The sequence below is a fragment of the Phanerochaete carnosa genome (assembly GCF_000300595.1).
Source record: "Phanerochaete carnosa HHB-10118-sp unplaced genomic scaffold PHACAscaffold_2, whole genome shotgun sequence".
NCBI classification, from domain to species: domain Eukaryota; kingdom Fungi; phylum Basidiomycota; class Agaricomycetes; order Polyporales; family Phanerochaetaceae; genus Phanerochaete; species Phanerochaete carnosa.
The window spans coordinates 1,910,530-1,930,264 of record NW_006767629.1 but is presented as its reverse complement, the minus strand read 5'-3'; the positions used below and the strand labels follow the sequence as shown (position 1 = coordinate 1,930,264).

The 19,735-nt window shown below is 55.7% G+C and overlaps 6 protein-coding genes across 6 annotated transcripts; all 6 read right to left on the bottom strand.

Annotated features, from left to right (window-relative positions):
* Positions 1–880: 880 nt before the first annotated feature.
* PHACADRAFT_88204 (uncharacterized protein) lies at positions 881–3,159 on the bottom strand (the record flags this gene model as incomplete). The annotated part of the gene is made up of 6 exons (XM_007391806.1): positions 881–1,943; positions 1,991–2,221; positions 2,265–2,373; positions 2,434–2,547; positions 2,602–2,863; positions 2,935–3,159. 6 exons carry the CDS (start codon positions 3,157–3,159, stop codon positions 881–883), a joined length of 2,004 nt encoding a protein of 667 aa, XP_007391868.1.
* Positions 3,160–4,342: 1,183 nt separating this feature from the next.
* PHACADRAFT_87666 (uncharacterized protein) lies at positions 4,343–4,857 on the bottom strand (the record flags this gene model as incomplete). Its single annotated transcript, XM_007391805.1, has 3 exons — positions 4,343–4,481; positions 4,539–4,616; positions 4,670–4,857. 3 exons carry the CDS (start codon positions 4,855–4,857, stop codon positions 4,343–4,345), a joined length of 405 nt encoding a protein of 134 aa, XP_007391867.1.
* Positions 4,858–5,659: 802 nt separating this feature from the next.
* PHACADRAFT_86162 (uncharacterized protein) lies at positions 5,660–7,141 on the bottom strand (the record flags this gene model as incomplete). Its single annotated transcript, XM_007391804.1, has 7 exons — positions 5,660–5,852; positions 5,906–6,049; positions 6,081–6,322; positions 6,373–6,412; positions 6,467–6,556; positions 6,604–6,675; positions 6,741–7,141. The coding sequence occupies 7 exons, from the start codon at positions 7,139–7,141 to the stop codon at positions 5,660–5,662; spliced, it is 1,182 nt and encodes a 393-aa protein (XP_007391866.1).
* Positions 7,142–7,311: 170 nt separating this feature from the next.
* PHACADRAFT_249704 (uncharacterized protein) lies at positions 7,312–8,985 on the bottom strand. The gene is made up of 5 exons (XM_007391803.1): positions 8,840–8,985; positions 8,722–8,784; positions 8,613–8,670; positions 8,441–8,563; positions 7,312–8,386 (listed from the first exon to the last, which is right to left on the bottom strand). Exons 1-5 carry the CDS (start codon positions 8,950–8,952, stop codon positions 7,478–7,480), a joined length of 1,266 nt encoding a protein of 421 aa, XP_007391865.1. The 5' UTR covers positions 8,953–8,985; the 3' UTR covers positions 7,312–7,477.
* Positions 8,986–9,480: 495 nt separating this feature from the next.
* On the bottom strand, positions 9,481–15,641 carry PHACADRAFT_249699 (uncharacterized protein). The gene is made up of 10 exons (XM_007391802.1): positions 15,483–15,641; positions 11,928–15,434; positions 11,815–11,867; positions 11,644–11,762; positions 11,493–11,532; positions 10,517–11,399; positions 10,216–10,459; positions 10,088–10,164; positions 9,968–10,031; positions 9,481–9,915 (listed from the first exon to the last, which is right to left on the bottom strand). Exon 2 carries the CDS (start codon positions 14,816–14,818, stop codon positions 12,170–12,172), a length of 2,649 nt encoding a protein of 882 aa, XP_007391864.1. The 5' UTR covers positions 14,819–15,434; positions 15,483–15,641; the 3' UTR covers positions 9,481–9,915; positions 9,968–10,031; positions 10,088–10,164; positions 10,216–10,459; positions 10,517–11,399; positions 11,493–11,532; positions 11,644–11,762; positions 11,815–11,867; positions 11,928–12,169.
* Positions 15,642–16,215: 574 nt separating this feature from the next.
* PHACADRAFT_249698 (uncharacterized protein) lies at positions 16,216–19,128 on the bottom strand. The gene is made up of 7 exons (XM_007391801.1): positions 18,112–19,128; positions 17,879–18,051; positions 17,496–17,816; positions 16,738–17,437; positions 16,659–16,675; positions 16,337–16,597; positions 16,216–16,266 (listed from the first exon to the last, which is right to left on the bottom strand). Exons 1-4 carry the CDS (start codon positions 19,100–19,102, stop codon positions 17,180–17,182), a joined length of 1,743 nt encoding a protein of 580 aa, XP_007391863.1. The 5' UTR covers positions 19,103–19,128; the 3' UTR covers positions 16,216–16,266; positions 16,337–16,597; positions 16,659–16,675; positions 16,738–17,179.
* Positions 19,129–19,735: the final 607 nt, after the last annotated feature.

Genomic DNA, 19,735 nt, shown 5'->3' with positions numbered 1-19,735 from the left:
CTCGGGACAGGGTGACAGATGTGACAGATGTGACGATTTGTGACCTGTACCAGCAGTCTTGACAGACGCGGCAGTCAAACTTGTCACGCCTCAGTCACGCCTAAGCTCAGTAGAATCATCTCTGATGTATTCCAGCTCGACACTTAGCAGCTGAGCATTAGCGCATTTTTCACATGAATGGAGAATAAATTCGAGTATCAAAGAATATTTTCGCGAACTTTAGGCTGACTTTGCGGCTCTGGTGACGGTCGCAGCATCACTGAAGCCGGCGCGCTTGACAATTTTCGAGGCTTTTTGCTCCCCCACCTACGCTACAATCATCGGATGGCTCTGAGCTTCAAATGGCATATAGATATAGATGTATTATATACAGTAAAGTGGTAGTGATAGGCCTTACAGGCTGTGCGAGGGCAGAAAATGGAGTGTCCCAAGGAGTGGTGCTGTCCCAAAGGAGCGGTCCTACACCGTACGTCCGATGGAGAAGTGTGCGTCTGGCGCTGAGCTATCCAATATCCGGGCTCAGTGTCCTGAACCAGCCGCCTTGTTACGCTGCACGCCGGGTACGGCGTATCCTGTCTCCTGGAGGAAAGCCGACACTACTCACTTAGAGCACACAAGGTTCGATAATCTAATGGTGTGTTGGCATTTAGACGTCCTGATAGCGTACAACGAACTCGACTGTTACATTTACGAGAGCCCGCAAACCCAGAGCAACAACAAGAGAACGACAGAGGAAAAGAAAGCAAGCACACAAACTACAAGAGTGATCTATTACTGCGACAAATTATTGTACTTCAAGCGTGCACGATCCTGCGCAGTTGTAATTAGTATTCTTGGTCTGCGCGTACATTACAAGGCGACAACGTACATGAGAATAACTCTAAAACCGTGTCTTCCACTGCGACCGCTTCCTAGGCGAAGCAAAACTAAGCGTGTTACCACCAGTCATGCGGTTGAAGGGGCTGTTCCCTCCGCGGAATTTCCGCCTATGCTTGCGATCGTGCCTCAACGGGCTCCGGGCGTACTGGCTCAGCGGACTAGAGTGCTTGTCATCATGTTTGCGTTTCTTGCTGGACTCAGGATCGGATTTCGAAGACGACGCATAGAATGACTGAGTAGACACCGGGCCAAGAGATTTTGATTTTGTAGGGGTGGAGGAAGGTGTAGCGGTGGGTGAAGTCGCTCTAAGCGTGGGAATTATTTCGAAGTCCTCAGCGTCAGCGGCTGGGGCGGGAGCTTCGGGAAGGGGCTTGTCTATGACCAGGGATACCTTCTCGCCAAGATCGTCATCGTCATCATCATCTGCATACTGTGATAGACTCAGAAGCGCGCTCGACGGCTTGGTCGGTGACGTGGTCTGCTTGGCGATCTTCTTCTTCAAGGCCTCCGCCTGTGGGTCCGGCTTCTCTATCAACGGCGACGGAAGCAGGGGGCCAATGAAGCGTCGCTGCTTCGGCGACGAGCCCTCCTGCGCCTCATCCTCGCTCTCTACAACCTTCCTCTTCTTCATTGACGCGACCAAGCCAGGTTTCAGCGACGTTGATGCAGGCTTCTGTGGCTGTGAGACAACAGCCTCCAAGGCCTGCCCCTTCTCGCGGATGTAGAACAGAATATAGGCGTTCTTCATCCCGAGAGGGGCTCCTGATTGCCTCGAGACCGTGTCGTCGTTCATCTCATGCCATTGACCAGCTGCATCTTTGACGTGCGCATAGTAGTGTCCCGAGCTTGGTCCGCCACCAGCGTGTGAGATGACGCCAAAGAGGGTGTACGTGGGTCCATGCTGACCCTCGCTCATCACCGGCTGTAATGAGATGCGTTCGTCATATCCAACGAGATGCGGGATCTTGCGGCCCATGGGAGAGAATCTCTTTAGATGGATGGTGAGCACCATCGGAGCATCATGAACGGTGAATTGCTTGTCGGCCGCGACATGCTTCTTGCACCTACAATGATCAGACTTGAGAATGCGTAAGGGAAGATTGAGACTCACTTTTCGCACTTGTATTTGTTCTGGCCCCTAAGCTGATCCACGGCAACAAACTTGCGCAAAGCATCCCGGAGGTTACTAACACCGAAGATATCTATACTGAGGTCCAGCATGCTGTCAAAGGTGTCACTGTTGTGTCCGCACGACAAGCATTTTACTCGAGAACGCAAGCGACCACCGAATATTTTGTGTACCCAAGTTGTCTCAGCGAGCTTCGGCTCGACTTTCCTACTCCTTCGGTGAGCGCGTGCTAGCAAGGCTGGTTTATCGAACTTACTGGGGCTGGGGTTGTCCGGCCAAACATGACTTCTGAAGCGCGTCTACAGCATATCGGAGAAATTCATGGGAGTCTTCTTGCCTGCCTCTACGCATGGTCTTCGCTATGTCTGGAGGACGGTCACGAAGTGAGCACAGCAAGGCGCTTGAAAAATTAAACGTGTACGTACGTTGGAGAGCCCTAGTGATGGTATACGGAACCATCGCGTGCTTCGCCGTGAAACTATCCGCTGCCAGTTCCCTCATGTTACACGACATGCAGAACGAATTCTTCGGCACTTCGCCTGCGAAGGAACGATGTCAACCATAGCAGTGAAAGTTTAATGAAGGAGGCTGACATGGTTCGCCCCGGCCGTGCTGGAACAGGACGCGCAGTAGGGGCGGTGTATGTAATAGGCACTGTAATGCACTGTTCAGGAAGCACGTATTTCCGGTGTTTATTAGGCCACTGCCTCTCTTGGTCTGTGGCGGCCATGACATGTCAATCGCTTTCGAGTACAGCTGTTTTGACGAGGATGTTGACGCCTGCATCTGCTTGGTGGCCTTGCTTGGGCCAGCCCGGCTTGTCGGTTGTGAAGCGGATTGGGACGCCGGGAGAGTCTTTACAGCCAAGAGGGTAAACGATCAGCTCAGTACTTTTGCTCGCTGGCGCCACGGATCCTAGGACTGACATTGGTGCCCTTCTCGCACTTCGGAGGTGCTACTGAAGGAGCAGCATTAATAGGCTGGTACTTTCCCTCCATCGCAGAAATGGTGCCGGTAGAAGAACCTTTCACGAACTCGATAGCAGGGGGCAGAAGCGCATTGAACGCCTGGAGGTCCTTGGCGGGGCGGTATTGAGTGCCAATATCTGTATCATTGAAAGCTGAAGTCGACTGTAGTGGAGCGGCAAGCATTTTAGGCCTGAAGACGGCAGCTACGCCCGGTAGCGGCCAATGAAAGTGAAGACAGAGGAGGAGGGAAGGAGGAGGAAGGGAGGGTCGCGTTGAATGTGGGTGGTGTGCAGGGTCAGAAGCGGAGGACGGGCAGGCGTCAACTTTCTGTCCATCCTGGCTGACGAGCGCTTCTCTCTCGCCGACGCCGGCTGACCGCCGCAGAGTCCCCGGGCCGACCCAGAGTATACCAGTAACCTCAGCGTGCAGACTGCGTAGAAGAGGGGAAAGGCGGGGTTCGGTTTGTATCTTCAAGATATAGCGTATCAAGTAGCCATACAAGTACACTACAGATCCAGCAGCGAGCCGTGCGACCCATGGGTCACCTTTCGGCTGAGTGCAAGTACATATACTAATAGGTGATACAAAGGGTATCAACGGGGATTTATGGTATGATCAGAAACGAAGCGTCCAAAACTGGTAGCAGCAGGCAGGTCTGTACACTATAAAACGTACAGAGTAAAATCGCACTCGCGTCGTTACGCTGAATCCAGTCAGCAGTCATACATAGATGTGATCGTCGGGTACTCGCGGTCCGCCGCGAGGGCAGGCATCTCCAGGTCCCAACCCACCGCAGAGGATACTTGCTCAGCAGAGTAGGAGCCATCGCTGAACACTATGCCGTCCTCGTACAAGTGCTTGTAGTAGCCAGGGACAGAGCACCCATTGAATACTGCGGAAAGGCCGATCTGTTGCGACATGGGTGAAGAGTAAGCGGGGTGGGTCGTGCCATGGGGATTAGCTGAGACATTGGCGTAGTCGTAAACGGATGGGGAGTCGTCTAGAGCTCGAGGTTAGCGATAGTAGGCACACTGATAAATCCCAAGACATACAAGGCGTTGTCGGGCCAGGTGACGAAGAGTACATCTCTTGAAGTTTCACGTCCGAATCGAGGAACGGCGACATGGTAGGGGAGGACGTGCCAGAGCTTGGCGAATAAAGCGTCGCCATGTCGGGCAGCTCAGGGGTCATTTCGAGCTCGGACTTGACACCCCCGCGCTTGATCGCCATCGTCTCGATTACCGAGTCGTCGAGCTTACTTGTTGAGAAGCCATGTGCCTCCCGCAGATGCTTCATGAAGCATGCCCGCCGCTTGATCCTTAGCTACTGTTAGTACAAGTCGAAATAGCCACGAAAGCGCATTGCCTCACTTCGTAGGACAGTCATCAACAGGGCAGCAGTACGCGACGAGACTAGAATGGTTCTCGCGACGATGTCTTGAGCAAGATGACGGATCGCCGAACCGCTTGCTGCAAAAGTTACACTGGTAAGGCTTCGCCCCCGTGCTAGCAACAGCGGTCGGTAAGTCATGATCCCAACTGCAGAACGGTCGGTGAACTCACTGCGTGTTCACATGCGTCTTCAATGCCGAGTTCTGTACGAACGTTTTGCCGCAACCCTTGAATGGGCACTGGTGTGGTCTGCAAGTCGTTGATCGACATGGCGACAGCATCAACCATGAACGTAAACAAACCTGGTGTCCTCATGGATCTTGAGGTGACGGTTATAATCGCCCTTGCGTTTCCACACTTTCGGGGGGACATTGGGGTACGCGTTGGCACAATACTCGCAAATGAGCCGCGACTGCAGGACCTTGAGTAAGACTATGGTAGTCGCCACAACCAGGAGGCTCACCGAGAGCGCGTGTCTGTGTGCAGCCATGGCTGAGGTGGGTGTTGGGACGGGCAGAGATTGACAAACGGGAGAAGGTGAAATTACAGGGCTGGAGTGCACAGCAGCTCCGAGATAAACCGGAAATGTTAAGAAGTGTCCGAGACCAGAGACCCTATGCTCTGGTGATGGCCAACCCAGTTGGGAATAAGAGCGTGGGGAGAACTCGTGAGAGGTGATTCTGGGCCATTGTAGAGAAGATTTGAGACGTTTATAACCCTTCTGAGTTCTCGATCGGTAGATGGTTGAGATAAAATGTCTCCCTGCCCCTTTCAACGAGCCCCGGAGAGTGCTCATGGACGTGTGGCTATGTTAATTGTCTCGAGCCTTGGGGACTGCGCCTTCGCAATAAAGAGAATGCACTGCCGCGGCAGAACAATTGAAGTCGGTGTAAATACCGAATAGAACCTGAAACATGCGATCATCAGTGTCTCGCGGATCCACCGGGATCTGAGATCGAATAAACAAAGAGCCTCGAGACACTACATTGATCCGCGAAGACCACCAATCGTGGTGGCGAGTGGCGATCGTATCCGCCGGTCGAACGGGAGAATCTGAGACCACAAGACTTAGACAACAGGTTCTCAGCGATAAAAGACGTCGTGTATCAGAATTTGCGATAAGTTACGCATATATTCGAATACTGAGCATGCGGAAGCGAAGAGTCAGAATAAGTAAAACGGCACGGAAGTCCACATAACAAAACACACTTCCCATGCGGGTAGGATCTCCGTACGCACGCCATCGGCCACTAGCCTAGTGACCGCTAGGGGCTTCGCATGTGCCAGACACTTCAGTCGTTGCCCAAACCTGGTCCGCTTATCTGCTTCGGGATATCCAGCCACGGCGCGATAGCGGCCAGATCGGCCAGAGTGAAGGACGCGTAGTGTGCACGGTTACTTCCCTGGACGAGGTCCCAGTCTTGGAAGGGGGGACCTTCAGTGAAATGGTCCTTGGTACGTGGCCCGATAAGCTGAGCCGTTAGCCTAGTGATTGGAGTATTAGCAGAGCTTCTACTCCGCTTAGTTTTGGTGCTTACATTAGGCCTCCCACCCACTGCATGCCTTCCTCTTCAAGGTCAGTAGTTCCTATCCATCGCTTGTCCTCGCCACTTGGGGTGTAGAATGGATAGTTCGCATGTGACAGTGCTGGGAGAGGGTAAGTCATCTGCCGATAGATCTGTCTGATATCGCCTTCATAAGCCATGAGCACACAAAAATTCATGCTGAGGGCGATGCTCGCACGTACCGAACAGCATCCGCGCTGTCTTGTGCTCATCTTTTGCAGAAGTTGCTTCTGGAGCGATGGCCCCACTCGACGAGCCGTCGGCGTTATCTCTCTCAATTCCCGGCGGATGCAAGAGCATTCGCGCGGTAGTGTTCACCGTCGTCGCGCCGCGAGGTTTGTTAAGGACCCCAAACGCAATGACGCGGACATCGGCGAGCTCAACGACGAGCTGTCGGGAAGTCAGATCCGGCCTGTGACCGGTCGCTCCAAGGGACGCACCCTGATACGAGTTTCCAGATGGTCTAAATTGCTCTGCATTCTATGGCTCGTATGAGTATGATCTACGGAGGTAACATTAGCCGGTAAAGCATACTTCAGCTCGTCAAATATGGCTATAGGGTCATAATTTCTCGAGGATGCTTCGAGCTCGTTCGCCACTCCGCCGCGTCTGATGAGGACATACCTGGTGCAGGGCATCTGTTTCAGCTGCGCAGCTCACCGACGAGGTACAGCACTTGCCTTGTCCACGACTCGTCAGAAGTACATGACGTGTTGGACCTATGCAAAACACGGTACAAAACACTGGAGAGGAGCAAACATTTAGTCCGGGCGGCACGGAGATGCTAGCAATGGGGAATGCTGCGTACCTGCGAAACGTGGACCTCCAGGTTGCTTCGTCCTTCTTCCACTTTTGCCACCCTGGAATGAATCTTCGCTTGAAGCATTCCTCCCATTCGGCCTCTTTCAGGTGGGGCGGGGTGGCTTCGAGCAACAGCCATTCTGCCCTACCCAAGCTCATGATCTCGATCCAGTTCTGGCGAGGAACAGTGGAACGAACGCTGAGGTGCGTCAGACATGATTCATAGGGCACGTCTGGATGCTGCAAGAGGTTGCGCAGGATGGGACGCCGCCAGGGGTTCAGCGAGGAGTCTGAAGCAATGCTGTGCAGTCGGCGGGACAGATATGACACCGTTATGAGCGACTCCAGGTCCAGTTCGCCCAAAATTTCAGCGATGAGCTCGACAGGGAGCGATTCAAACTCGCTCATGGTGGTGAGGGTAAGGGTTGTCTGCTCAGCAATATCCATAGCACCTGTGCGGTTTGCTATGACATGGCTGTGTCCGACACTAATAAACCTAATGTGTAGTGAGACGCCCGTACAAACAGTAGCCTAAAAGACACGAATTGTGGGCCACACAGGGCCACACACTAAACCGAGCAACAGCTGATTGTTACATCTTCGGACGGAGTGCCTGAAACTCCGTTATGTCATGATGATGTACAGCATGGGTCTACACGTTGCACAAGCCAATACACAAACCAAAATAATTGCCATCCAGTAAATAGCCGATCTATGGTCCGAGGAGAATCGTGACGCAATCCTTCAGAAGTCCTTCCACTCGTCCCAATCATCGACGCTCTTCTTAGCCGTATGGCTATTGCTTCTTGAGGTGAGCGAGGTGGCAGCTGTGGGAGACTGGAAGTTGGGATGGCTGGACGACAGTGGGGAGTTGTATTGATCGAAGAAGTCATCCTCCTCGTGGTCTTGGTAAAGCGACGACGACTCTCCAACTGGGCCTTGCTGTACGACGCCATAGCCTTGATGCTGCGGACCAGCACCCATCCGGCCTCTCACCGCGCCCACAGCACCACCCACGCTCTCCGCCACATCGACGCCAAGAGTCTGCTTCGTCCAGGTGTTCGCCGATTGGGTGACCTCTCCGGCGCGCTTGCCCGCCTCAGAGACGTATCCCTTGACGCTAGCCTGAAATTCAGGGTCCCTGACCTTCTCCATGCCGGGTCGGATGACGTTCTCCTGGATAGTGCGTGTGGCGCCTACCACAGCCGACGAGAATAACGACCAGCTCTTTCCAAGAGCGGCAACGGGATTCCCCTGGAAGTCGCTGAGACTAGGCGCAGCTGCAGATGACAAGCCGAAGGAGGGATTCGTCGCTGGGGAGGGCGTGTTACCAAAACCCTGGTACCGCCCGCCCTGAGAAGGAGGAAGGTCGGCAGGACGGGTAGCGTTCGCCTGACCAAGATTCGCAAAGAAGGCTTCGTTCGCGGCTTTCTGGTCCTGGAAAGCAGTGGAAGGGGGATTTGGAGTCGACGCAGGTGAGCCACTGAAGGGCGACTCCGACCTGCTAGGTGTGTTACGAGTAGATGCCCTAGACTTGCGGAGTCCTTGAGCCGACCCTGGCCGGTTAGGCGGGCTGAGAGACCCCGATGGAGCGGCAGTACCAGCAGGCGGTGAGCTTGGCGACCAGGGTTTGCCTGCCAAGTCCGCGTCCAGCTGCATGATGTAATCGTTGGCCCATTATCCGATTGCAGGAACATGTCTGCTCACCTTCTCGCGATATTGCGTAGCAGCCCATGTATGGTACGTGTCATAAGAGCTCATTCCATCCTTCCAGCCTCCGTCTGCGGGGTACTCCTGCATAGATTTTTTGAAGGGAGCGTTACCCCCGAGCTAAATTTGTGTAAGGATGAGGAAATATCTGTGGGTAGATATTGCGCACCTTCATGCGTTTGATTTGCTCTTCGTGCCAGGTATCCATCGAAACGGATCGCACAAAGCTGCACCATAATCGCATCCAATTCCCCCGCGAGAGCTTCGAGTAGACGCACCTGATGTGAACGCCAAAACCTCTGTGTACACCCGCGCATTGAAGACAGAGGAATACAGCGAAGCTAGGGCGACAGATTTGCATCGGAGCAGACCAACGGCAGGTCAGATGGGGCTGACCTGAGGGATGCCCATTGCGGATTGGGGTTTCCACAGTCTATGCATTTTTTGTTCCCGAGTTCTTCATTCTTGATGAGTTCCTGCAGGATACGTTTTGCAACTGCCTGGTCCATGGTAGAGGTGGAGAGTGAGCTGGTGCCGGATGCTGGTACTGACCCGGCGCGCCTGGAGGCGGGCTGAAACACGCGTGGGAACAGCCACGTTGCGCTTCATATACACGCGTCCCCGCGAATTGCCCGCCGGACAGCTGCTTTGCACGCCAGATGACGAGCACTGTTCATTTCCTACGCATCAATCAAGGCAGAGGTCAGCGTGCGATCCGTTCGTCGAATTCGAAAGAGCTTTGCATTTATTCGAAGAGTAAAATTGCACATAATAAGCAAAGTAACATACGGTATTCCATTCCGGCGGCGTACGTCCCCGCTCTTGTGGTGTGGGACAAGGCGGGATTTGGGAGCGTTGCTGTGAAATACACATCGTTGATCTTCCAGACGGCTCGGGCAATGTCTGACTATCAACGTCAAAGTTTCGTGCGTTTGAGAAAATAACCTTGCCGGTGCCGTGCCCGGTCTGCTATGGGAATCGTAGCGGATGCGCTCGACTACCACGACCACGACCGCCTCCGCCCTCACTTCCTCCCGCTTTCATCCCCTCCGGCCCTACATCTTGCACAGACCTGTTCTGCGCCTGTAGACTACCAGACACGCCCCAAGGCCGGACTTGTGGCCTTGATCGTTGCTCATACGCGGAATTGTACTCAATATCAAGTGTTACCACTGCCTTCACCGGAATCTGCTCTCCAGACCATCGGGTCGGGCCTCTCACGTACTCGCATTGCGCAAACTGCTCACCGACCGCCTATTTACACTTTCGTGAGAAGCGTGCCTTTCGGCGACCACCAGACATACAGTATATCACCCTCAGCTCTGACACACACGACGTACCAACTCTCCTTCCCTTCGCCTGCGACGTCTACGTACCGTCATGATCCAAAAAGTGAATCCGCATAATTCGGGAAACCCTCCAGTGCCCGAGATTTGGGGCTCATGGGGCCCTCCATCGCCCTACGGTCGAAAGTACGTAAAGAGGCGACCAGCACCTTTATCAGATCCTTACGTCTGGTACCAGATACTATTCTCTGGAGGTGGTGCAGAATCCCATTCGGGCTCGAATGTGTGGCTTTGGTGACAAGGTGTGTGTCCTGACATGTCTCACAAAACTTCCTTGTTGACCTGATCATCGCACTAGGATCGACGGCCGCTAGCTCCTGCCGCAGTAGCGAAGATGCATGTCCAACGAGAAGACCACTCGGTTGTAGACGTTGAGTGAGATCTCTGTTCACTCCTTCGCTCGGTCCAGCCACTTATACCCTGCAGCGAAGTTGACTGTTCGTTCTTCCTCGTCACTGTCGACCTATGGTCGGCAGACGGTAATAAGGAGATGAATCTTGTCTTGCACCCAACATCTTCTGACCGCTACGTACCTAACGGTGCAAACAACAAGAAGCGGAGGAATACCGCTGCTTCGAATGCCGCAACAACCAGCACGCAGGCAAGCTCTCAGCCTACGGAAAGCCAAAGTCCTGTACCCCCAACACCCTCCACTTCGCAATACCCTCCGGTGCATATGACTCAATTTTGTTCGGAAATAAAATATGTCGACTAACCTTGGTCTCAGACATCTGGAACAGGAATGACCCCATACATGACTCCGACAACACCGGGCTACCAACATGCGTATCCCTTCCCGCCTCAGCATGGCACTGTCCAAGACACGTCCGGCAGCTACACGCCCGTGGCACCATATGGTTCTCAGCCTTCGACTGATCCTTCAGGCTGGGGATACTCAACATCCCCCTCGATGGATCGTCCCGCACAGCCATTCGGCCCTCCGGCCCTTCCATCTATTCAAACCATGGCCCGCGCCGAGTCGCAAGCAAGCGCCGCAGCCGCGAGCGCGGACGTCTCATATGATGCTACAAGCCCGACCCACGCCGCCGATAGTTGGCACGTCACGAGCGGTTCTCGCGACGAGACAGACGCGTACCGTTCATGGCCGGAGGAGCAATCCAGCTATTCTGCGCTAGAGGGCAACCCGCCGGACGCTATCGATCCAGCACTGCGCGACCCGTCTGTCCAGGCCCCAGCTGGCCATAGCCAAGCATGGTCCACAAGCCCGATCGACCCGTATTCTAACGCTAGGTATCACGTCGTACCGGTGCCCGGCCCTGTCCCGTCGCAAGGCTCGCCCGGCCAGCCAGTAGTACAGCAGCAGCAACATCAGCCACAGTCCGTCGACACCGGGCTGTACGCCTCGGCGTCCTACGCACAACAGCAACACCAGCAGCAGCAGCAGCAAGCGCAGGCCCAGGCGTCATACCCGCACACGCCAGGTTTCACGCAGAACCCGACGCCGCCATCGACCATCCCACCGCTCCCGCGGCACACATACACCCGGACGCTCGTGGGCCCGCTATCGGCGAACGCGTGCCGTCTGCTGGACGAGCACCGCAAGCCTGGGATCTTCTTCCTTTTCCAAGACCTATCGATCCGTACCGAGGGTACGTGCTCTCGTATCGCTTCTATCGGGGGTTTCGCTCCACTCGAAACGCAATCTGAAGTCTTCACGGACTGACCATGCTTTTGATTGATAGGTACTTTCCGTCTGCGGTTGAGGCTCATGAACGTGGGCGCGTGAGTGGTCCAGTCGGAACATGTCGACTGATTGAGCTTGTTGAACTGACTATCACTGCTTCTCTTGCGCTAACCACGATCGGTAACGACAAACGATTGCGCGCCTTACAGACCGCCCGCTCCAGAACCTGGTGGCTACCGTGTGCACACCGACGTCTCGCCAGTTCTTGCGCAGACATTCACGGACCCGTTCGTGGTTTATTCAGCGAAGCGGTTCCCGGGCGTGCCAGGTAAGCTCCCGACTAGACTCGCATGATTAGAAGACCCCTACATGATATCCAGATACGACTGCCCTCTCCATTGCTCTGGGTAACCAAGGCCAGAAGCTGCCACTGGTGCGTCCGACTCCGCCGCTCATCGATCCTCTCCCCGCTCACGTCTTCCCCCTCCTCCAGCGCAACCGGAATAACACTACCAAGAGCCGCAAGCGCGCGCGCAACGGCTCGGATGAGTCTGGTGAAGACTCCGACGACGACAGCTGACCGCGCCCAGGCTTTCTGTATCGAAAGTGTAGAAGTAGAGTGTACCCCGGGTGGCACCCCCTGTACCTTTCACCTGTCTCTCGTTGTCGTTATGCTTTCCGGTTTCGATGTCATGGGTCATACTGCTTTTTGCATTCACACCACGTCTGAGAGGTTCACCGACGCATGTATCCGCGTTTCTTCATTGTGTGACCATGGCTTTTACGCCACTCGATGAAGCGGGTAACGTAATCTAGTGCGTTAGGATGATTGTCATAGATCCGGTCGAGCACTCCTTGCGCCCTGCTCGCGCGCTCCTCGACGTCCTCGATAGTCTGCGGCGCCCTCTCTGCCGAGCCAGCGGGCTGCACTGGTTGCACCAGATTGCCGCTGTGCAGGTGCTCATATGCGTCCGCAAGTGCCTGCAGCGTCGCCACGTGCGGTCTCCATTGGTTCCACTGTGGCGATACCTGGCGGAGAACGTGCAAGGCGTGGGCAAAGTCTTGCGGCCGCTCATTGACGGTGTTGACTGCGACGTGCTGCTTCCGGACCAGCTTCTGCATGTTGTTCCGCCGCCTAGCGTCCCTCATCGGCCAGAGGGTAGGCGGGCGGCTGAGGTCGTCCGCGGTCGGTTCCCAGTCGGTTAGCAGCGGAGACTGCGGGTCCTGATCACGTTCTTGCACGCCCAGCTGCATGAGAGCCCGACGAAACGGGAGGATGACGCGCTCGATAACCTCGAACGCACGTTCGACCTCTCCGGCACGGACGAGCGCGACGCAGAGATGGTTCCAGTTGTGAGAGTCAAACGTGAAACCTGCGTTCTTCAACTCCTGCCAGACCCTGGCGACCTCCATGTGAAGGCCGGCGGTCGAAAGTGCGTCGATGTAAATGGAAAGAGGTATAGCTAGCACAATTGCTTGTCGTCGGGCGCCTGGACGGGTAGGGTCGTCACTCTGGAGGGCTTCCTTGTCGTGGAATAGATACCCAAGGTTAGAGACCTCCAGAGCGAGCTTGTAGATTTGCGGCCATACTTCGCGCGCACCTTCACTGTTGTCTGTTCGGCGGTATACATCAAGCAGCGCGGTCATGTTCGCGAGCGAAGGCTCTCCGCCTTTGTCGAAAAGATCCTGCAGGAGAGTCTCAACCTCATCGGCTCGCTCGATCTTCGCGTAGATCCGGAGTAGTGGCCCGTAAACCTCCTCCAGACCCGAGCCGGCACCACGAGCGTTCTGCATCCAGTCATAGTTGTGAGGGTCGACGGATAATAAGTCGTCAAGGAATTTCTTCGCGATCTGGATGCTCTCTTCGCTGCGCTCGTTGGTGTACGCCGTTAAGATGTTCGCGAAGGTGACGGACGACGGCTGGATCCCAAGCTTGATCATTTCCTGGTACATCTGCCTAGCTTCTTTCCTGTGGCCGTGCTTGAGGTAGCCGCCCATCATGATCGTGGCCAGGTACACAGTGAGTGGAATGCCATTCTCCCAGCTCTTGGACATCGCTTTAACAGAGGTATAGAGTTTCTCCGCGACATCCATGACGTTGCCATCGCAGGCGGATTGCATGACGAGCGCAAACGTGTGGTCGTCGGGGCGAATATGCATCTGTTCCAGCCGGTGAAAAAGGCGGAAGACGGTGCTGAATGGAGCACCAATGAGGACGTAGGCCTTCAAGAGCGTGTTATAAATCTCGATGGACAAGTTGATCTTCCGTCTTCGCGTTTGCGTCAGCAGATAGTCGAAGACATTGATGGCGCCTTGCCAGGATCCAGCCTCGACGTGTGCATTCATAAGGGCGGTAAGCATCACTCGGTCTGGGACGACGCCGTCCTGAGAAGCTTGCCTGAACAACGCCTCCGCCGCAATGGGGTCCTTCTTCTCCGCGAGTGCAGTGATAGCAGTAGTGTAAGCCACGCGGTCGGGACGAATTCCTGTAGCACGCATCTGGTCCAAGACGGACCCCATCGAGATGATTTCTCCTTTATCCGCGAACGCCTTCAGGATGACATTGTAGACGTGTTTGTCCGGAGTGTATCCAGCGGCAGCCAACTTTTGTAGCCACAAGTTCATGCCTTCATGGTCTCCGCGCCGGGCATGAGCGTGAATTACGGAGGTGTAGTGTACGATATTGGCTTTTACCTGTTCAGATGAAGCAGTATCCGAACAGTACTGGTTGAAGACTGCAACAGCTCCAGTTGCGTCTCCCTTGGCGGCGTGAGCATGCAGCAGAAGCGCGGCGCCTCTTGCTGGGTTACCACCTGCGTCTCTGAAGGCTCGAAAGTAACGCTGCGTTCGTCGGATATCGCCCTGCCTAGCAAACAAGTACAAGCCCGTCTCGGTGATCTTGTACCCTAGCTTTCCATGGTGGTCCTTCAGTGCCTGCAGGAGGGTCGCATACATAGGATTCGCGATCTCAAAAGAATTAGCCTTGGCGAGTGACTGGATTATCTCAAGCTGGTAGTATCCTGGCACATGGAGCCCCTGCCTGTAGACTTCCCGCAGTACCGCGAGCGCTTCGTGAGCCTTTCGCTTGAAGATGAGGACGTCGATAAGGAATTCGCCAGCCCGTTGCCGCCACGACTGCGGCCACGTGCGCTCCGACTCGACCAGGACGTCGACAGCAGACGGAAGCTCGTCGACGGTCGCGTAAATGAGACGGCGGAGTTCGTCCACGCCGTATACGGTGGGCCGTTTAGTCTCGGGGTGGGACACGATGACGGAGCGGGCATTGAGATAGGTGCCTATGGCTTCCCAGTCATGCAGAACGAACTCGAACACTGCTCGAGGATCTCGGAATTGCCGGAGCGCGGCGACCAAGGTGCGATACATCGCGACGACGCGTCGATGTTCTGTATCAGGTATGGACGTTGACGTGACGTGCCGCGACATCTCCAAAGCCTCGTCCAGGCGTCCTTGCAGGGCCGAGGCACGAGACATCATCATCTGCCAATATCTTTGCTCCCGTTCATCGTACTCGTCCGTTATTCGATACTCCATCTCCAATAGGATATTTTGGACTCTACGACCCCATTCTTCCCATATGTCCTTCACGGTCGGTGACGAGTAAAACGACCCAGCGTGCGAGATGAAGCGGTCCGCGAGTGACAGTAGGTTGATCTTCTTACTTCTCACAGCTCCTGCGGCGCGTAAAGCCTCGTAGCTGTCCCATAGGCGATCGACGTCGGCTTCGCTGTCGTAAAAAGCGGATATTAGATTTTTATTATGTAAAGCGACCTCAGCCTTGGACGTTCTGGGAGCCCTGGGAGATAGCCTGGGCTGTGTTGAGGCATGCCGTCGCTGTATTATGCCACTTCTGGCATTCATAGAATGTATAGTAGGTATCCTCCCTCTAGGAGAGTCTGCGAACGGACGCTGGTTGCTGAGACGTCGTGCTCTTGGACGATTTGGAAGTCCGGTTCGTGGGCTCACCGGCCGCGTAAAGACTTTCACGAAGCGTAAGAAGACTTCTCGTGCATTGACAGCCAACGCACCTGAAGACGACGAAGCCACATCAACCGAACCGCTACTCCCAGACGTTGAGCAGCCCTCGCTCACTCGCGCCCTCTCCTTGCCTTTCGCTCGCCTCGGATGCGGGGTGAAGAAGTCTGCAGACAGCGCTCGGGGCATCGTCCTCAAAATATTTTGTGATGCTGGGATGGGCAATGCGTGCGGCCGGATGTGGAGGAAGGAGGTGAGGACGGAGGCCGCGAAAGGCTCCAGCATTACCGTACCCGCCGAGACGAGCAGTGACGAGGGGTCTGTGAAGCAAATGAGCACGCGAGCGAACGGCACATGCAAGAACAGCACTCGCCTGTGTCAGACTCCGTTGAGAAAGCAGCGGTGTAGGATCCTGCAGCGGCGACATTCAACGGTCGTACGCTGGCCGCGAGCAACAAGAGTTGCTCAAGCGCAGGCGTCTAGCTCTGAATGAGGCGCCTCCGGCAACTCCCGCACAAAATTCAGCTTTTGCCGCTTGCCTCCCGGACGTACGGTGTGCAGATCCCGTTCCTCACGCGTACGCACAGGATTTTCTGAAATGACTCGGTTCATGTAGACGAGGGAGACACAAGGTTGCACGGCCTCGAAAGTTTTTTTTTCATCGAGCTGCCTTCCCTCACGTTTGCGACGCCAATGGCTGCAGTCCCCGCACACGAGCTCGTCATCGTGCCCGGCCCTGGCGAGCCCGGCAGGCAAGAGCTGCTGCAGCAGTGCTTCGACCTTCGCGTCGAAGTCTTCCACCGCGAGCAGGGCTTCTCGCTCGACGACGAGTTCGACGAGTGCGTGCCACCGCAGCTTTGCAACGCGTCCGCCGGCCAGTGCCCTGACACCCCGCCGCGCTTTTTGCAGCCTCGACGAGACGGCGACGCACATCCTCCTCAGACTGACACCGTCGCTCACACCCGTAGGCACGATCCGTGCGACCAGGCACAGCGGGTACTACAAGCTGAGCCGTCTCGTGGTGCTGAAAGAGTACCGCCAGTACAAATTCGGGCGCATGCTTGTGGAAGCTCACAAGGGGTGGATACAACAGGACGCGAAAGCGTCCGGACAGTCAGGGGCAGTCATACGCTGTCACTCTCAGCTGTACATCCGACCATTCTACGCCAAGTGAGCAGCGGCGCACTCCATCCTATCTTCATGGCTGCTTATAGTGATATTAAATGTCCAGGCTCGGTTACGAGGCACAGGTATGTACATGACAGAAGCATAGCTAGCGAGGCATAAGTCTAAATACAATATAAATCTACAGGGCGGACTATTTGACGAGGACGGTGCTCCACATCAGCTAATGGTCTGCCGACTCAAACTAGACTGAGGCAGCGTATATGGTATAACCCCGGGGAATAGACAAACGAAGGTGTATCTAGACGACTCGGAGGGAGGGTCATGAGGCTCGTGACGTACGTACGACAAGAACAAGACGGCTAACAATACAGAGATGGAGCGGTGGTATATGCAATACACATGTTTTCAAAGTCCAGAGGGACGTTTCATAAAGGGTTGCCTATTGGCAAAGAGAAGAAGCAAGCAGAGGGGTAAAGCCTTGACGATGCAGAGTAACCTGGCAAATTGTCCTGGGTGGGAAGCATCATCTGTTTCATAACGGTCGACGAGCAGGAAGAAGTAATCATATGCAAACACGCAGCAAAGAAGCGGAGAAACGTGCTGAAGGTCGCGAGACACCGACGCTTACGCGTGAGAGTGTGCTCGCCGGCGGGCCAACTCGCCGGATTCCGCGGTGACGTCTTCACCTTCGCTCTCAGAGCTGGCTGCCTCCTGCTTCACAGGTCGCAAGAAGCTCGAAGATGGGAAGACGATAGAGTTGATCGGATTATTGGGCAAGATGCTGAAATTGATGCTCGATGATGAGCCAACCGTGCCATCTTCGTACATCTTCCGTGCGGCCTCGTACTCGAGTTTCTCTTGTTCGGCTTGAGCAAGGAAGGGCTGTTCCAAAAGCGAATTAGCTCGTCCCGCAAACGTATGATGTAAGGGCTGACAGTACCTTGCGCTCTTCATCGGTCATCGAACGCCACTTGGCGGCAGCCAGGACGCTCTGCTTAGTCGTCTCTGTCTCGTCGCCGAAGACCTCTAGCACGAGCGCGGCGTCCGACCGGATGCGCTGCAGGAACATGAAGTACGCGCTGAGCGGTTTCTTCGGGGCGTTGGGGTCCTTGATGTTCCCCTTGCGTGACTTGCCCGCCTTGCGCTGCGCAGTCCGGAACGCGTTCTCGCGCTTGATGTCTTCCGGGGTGAGCGTGCGCATGTAGGCTGAGTGTTCGCGCTCACGCGCCTCCTTGGCTGCCTGGGAGCGGCGTCTGTAGGGCTAGAACATACGGCCCAAGATTAGCGGGAAAACGGCGATAAAGATAAGGTGCCGAGACCAACCTCTTTCTCTTCCGACGAGAGTCGGGCGTACTCCTGACCAGCCTCTTTCGCAGCCTGCGCGACGTTGAGCTTCTTCGGGCTAGTAGCCTGGTGGCGCTGGATCCAGTCGGTAAAATACAACTGCCAGGCCGACGGGGCGAGCTTCGGTGGTCGGAAAAGGGACTTCTGCGGAGCTGAGACAGAGGGGTGGGAAATCAGTCGAGGATCTGGCGCGGAATCAAGGAGACACGCACCATCACCGGCCTTGCCTTCGCCTGTCCGCTCCGTGGGCCGGTGCTCTTCGTCGCCTGAAACCAAGCTGCGCTTCTTCCGGCGCACGGTGGCGTCATCATGCTCGCTTGTGGACTCGGCGCGACGGCTGTAGGAGCGCGACATCGAGGGGCGCATGTGCGACATCGAGGGCGCGCTCGAGGACGGGAAGAGTTCGGACACCGGCGCGAAACTCCTGCGCATCGCCATGCGGGGACGTTGCGTCGCGAAAGCGTCCTCCTCGTCGGGTGTCTGGGGCACAGCGAGGCTCGGTGTGGCTGGAAGGGGCTGGGTGGTGGAAGGCGGCGTCCAGAGCTGGGTAGCCCATGTCGGCGGTGTCAGTGGAGGCTCCGACGGCGAGGTCGACAGTGCCGGCTGCGCCTGGAAAGCTTGGTTCGCGTAGTCGTCTTCTCCTGGAGAGAACGAACGGGGAAGAGGCTGCAAAGCAGCATAGGCAGTGGTCGGGGAGAATGGGCCGACATCGGGGAAGATGGAGGAGCTGTCGCTGAAGCCGGCGAGAGACGACGTCGACGAGTGGGAGTGGGAGATGGGAATGTTGATGGGCGAGGACGAGGACGGCTGGCAGGTCGCGTCGTCCTGGAGCCATTGCGAGTAGCTAAAGTCCTGCTGAGCGTGCTGCGAAACATCCGCGAAGCTACTGAACGTCTGAGCGCCCGGAGGCAAATGAGGTAGAGGAGCGCCCAGGTCTAATTGACTGGAGGTCGACTCTGGTGAGCCTGGGAGGAAGGACGGCGAGGACAATGAATAGTCGTGAGTCGGTTCCCAGGACATGTGCTGCTTGGACTCGTACGCGACCGCGTCGTCGAACTGGAAGATCATGTTCGCGTCGGCAGAGTCAAAGGCATCAAAGCCCGAGAGGAAGGGCGAGTGGTCGTTGAGGGACATGTCGGAGGCAGCGATGGCGATGGCGAGGCCGTCGTCGTTGGAGTGTCTGAAGATGGGGCTGACAGGCATTAGAGGAGCGGCGGCTGGAAGGTTATGGGTATAGGCCTGGAAGAGGCGGGGAGGGGGCGGGAGATCAAGAGTGCGGAGATCAGAGACTGGTGGGATTTATAGTGTGGGGGGAAGCGGGGGGCGGTTCTTGTAGGGGCTCGGCGGAGGAGGGTGAACGGAACGGATGACATTCGGTGCCTCAACCGACGCTCAACTGACTCCCAACTCTACTTCTGCACAGACGACAGTTGCCTATTTCGTGAGAAATACACTCGGGCAAACCGGACAATTATGGCCAGAAGTTCTACGCAAACTAGATCCTCGAATCGTCGGCAGAGCCAGATAGCGCCGCGATAGGCGACACTGCCGGTCCTCCAAAGTCTCCTGCGTCTCGGACGTCCAACCTACCGCAACCCATGATCAGACACAGTATCAGATGTATCAACCAATGTATCACCCAACTGTTTCCCCGCCAACAATCAGTCCCGCAGAAGCTGACGCAGCACCCGCCGAGTCAGCGAAACCAAAAGCGCTGTCAGGTGTATATGTCACCAAAGCGTGCAATCCAGCTAGCGGCTGGGGTTATCCACAATGTGCTGTCCGATTCTGTTCTCACAGGCCGTGCAGAGAGCAAAAGGATGAAACACACACAAG